General features: G+C 34.5%; 1 protein-coding gene across 2 annotated transcripts in view; it reads right to left on the bottom strand.

Moving 5' to 3' along the window:
* Nucleotides 1-1143, bottom strand: part of LOC118738425 — a 2537-nt gene extending 1394 nt beyond the window's left edge. Inside the window, exons 1-3 of one of the 2 annotated variants that reach the window (XM_036469360.1) lie at nt 1020-1143; nt 768-960; nt 154-675 (exon numbers count right to left, since the gene is read on the bottom strand). In XM_036469360.1, the coding sequence (XP_036325253.1) occupies nt 577-675; nt 768-960; nt 1020-1042 (315 nt within the window). In that variant the 5' untranslated portion in view covers nt 1043-1143 and the 3' untranslated portion in view covers nt 154-576. Of the gene's footprint in view, nt 1-153; nt 676-767; nt 961-1019 lie in introns of those variants that run through there. The other variant, XM_036469361.1, reaches the window with a different exon arrangement.
* Between the last annotated feature and the right edge of the window lie 1183 nt (nt 1144-2326).

Genomic DNA, 2326 nt, shown 5'->3' with positions numbered 1-2326 from the left:
CTGCGTCAAAATGATACGATATTTGGAAAAATTACATTTTATTAAATAATGTCAAGTTTGATCATCCGTTTATGTAATTTTTACTTTCATTGCATGTTTATGTAAAAGAATAAGGTATAAGTTTCTTGTTAATTGTGTGAAATAGCCAGAACTACAGCAATGATGTGAAGTCGATGTTTATCGAAAGCATGCTGTGAAACATACAAACACATATCTAAATGTTATGCACCAATTTTCTCTAAAAGAAAAGCTTGAAATTGACTTGTTATTTGAGCATTTACATATGTAAATCATTCCAAATTATAAAATTGTGATGTAGCCTTATTCGAATTGTAATACTTCCTCCTAGTTACGACTTAATTGCAGCTGCAGCCGAAACTAACAGCCCTATTCCGCCACACTGACAAAACTCACCGCGATGACAATTGATATAAAAATGACAATTGCAGCTTTTTGGTATTCGCAGCAAAATTCAAAAGCTCGAATCATGCCAATTGTCATTTTTATTGCCATGACTTTTTGTGCATGTAACAAGCCAAAAACATATGTTTGTGTTGATATAAAAAGTGTGACGATTTAATAAATTTCCGTCCGTGGTCCCCCACCTGTTCCAATTACGTGCTCATGCACTTTTCGTGCTCTGCAGCGTAGCTGATTTTTCAACGCCGCTAATGTCTGCGAAATAATGTGTGTATGCAAATGTATTCATGCATAAATGAAAGATATAAATACATACATATGTATGTATTCAAATATACAAAACATACATCTTTCCACTTTGCTACGGAGCGGGTGGGACCATGCATGGCGTTTAGGCTGTCAGCCATCTGCGGCCAGAGCGACTGCATCAGTTTTGGGGAGCACGGATTATTTTTTCCTTTTTGCAGCCCCGGATGCTCCCTACAAAACTGCACATAAAATTGCAGCTGCTCCTGCGTCGTCCGCTCATATTTTGGACGTCTAAAATGTTTATAAATGTTATAAATATACGAATTTATTTATTTCACACAAATACTCACTTTTCTGGTGTTTCACCGCTCATATTTTTTGCAAATAATAGCGTTGACCAGCTGTTTCTACAACAATGAACTTTTCACCATGCATGGTAAGTTGACAAAAGCTTTTCGCTTGTCATTTTTTGTTAGGAATGCCAACGTGCAACGATAATGACAAAATCACGACAATGAATGATGATCAATTGTCATTCTATTGCAAAACCGGAATAGCGCTGTAAATTTTAAGTTGATACTAAGCCAGAATAGTCGAAACTAAGGCGACTATGAATAGCTTTAGTTGTAACTTAGGATAGTTTCGACTTAGTTGTGATCTAAGGCTGCGTTTCTTTATACATTCCGGATAATCCCATTTCACAGCCGGAATAAACAGAATGCGTTTGAAATATACGTCAACATATCATCAGAAACGTTCTAAAGAATAAATAAACAAAAAAGTTTATTCCAAACGTTCAGAATGAATAAAGAAATGCAGCCTAAATATGACTATAGTTGTGTTTTTTTACAAATTATCCAGTAACTTGCCAGTAACTCTCCAGTAACTTTATTTCTAAGAATTCGCTCTCATAGAAAAAATTTGCAAAAAAGTACGCGAACGCTTTTCCAGTAATAATTTGCAAGTTTCATGAACAGCTGATAAATTGGTTGTTTATTCGCAGCATATTCCCAATAAAACGATATATTTTATATTTAAATATGTTTGTTTTGAAAATTTCCACAATAAAAATCCACAAACAGTTTCCTTATTAGTTTAAATTTCATACAGCAACATGCGATCAGCTGTTTTTCGTACTGGCAAATTCTTACAAGTAAAAATTTATCCAGTAAAATCCAGTAAAAACTTGCAACTTCAGCTGTCATTTTCCGCTCTCTCAATTTCCCCTACTTTGCAAGTTTTTGCGTACGAAAACGCCAAAACATGAAAATTCGTAAAAACTTTTACTGGATTTTACTGGAAATGAGTAAAAAAACGCAACTTATGAAATGTGCCAATACCTGTAATTATTATACCATGATTCAAGTCCATCTGATAAGTGAAGTCGATTCCAAAAGACAAGTTTTTCATCGAAAAGTCGATTTTTGACTACAGTGATAGTCGACTTTTCAAATCCTACACTGCAATAGAAAGAATTAAAAAACATTCCTTTTTGAGCGTCTGTAGCGAGAGGTCGTTTTTTCTTCAAGCAACAGCGGTGTCGTGTCAGCAGACGAGTGGTGGCATTTTTCTAGTTCTGTACAGCTGTGTTAAAAGCCTTGTACTTTTCAATAAAGTTAATAATATTTTGATAATATCTGTGAGTTTGTATAATCTA

The sequence above is a fragment of the Rhagoletis pomonella genome, unplaced genomic scaffold (genome assembly GCF_013731165.1).
Source record: "Rhagoletis pomonella isolate Grant_MI unplaced genomic scaffold, Rhpom_1.0 Rhpom_scaffold_00004, whole genome shotgun sequence".
Taxonomy (NCBI): domain Eukaryota; kingdom Metazoa; phylum Arthropoda; class Insecta; order Diptera; family Tephritidae; genus Rhagoletis; species Rhagoletis pomonella.
Note: the sequence above shows the minus strand (reverse complement) of the source record. Positions and strands in the feature narration are given on the sequence as shown.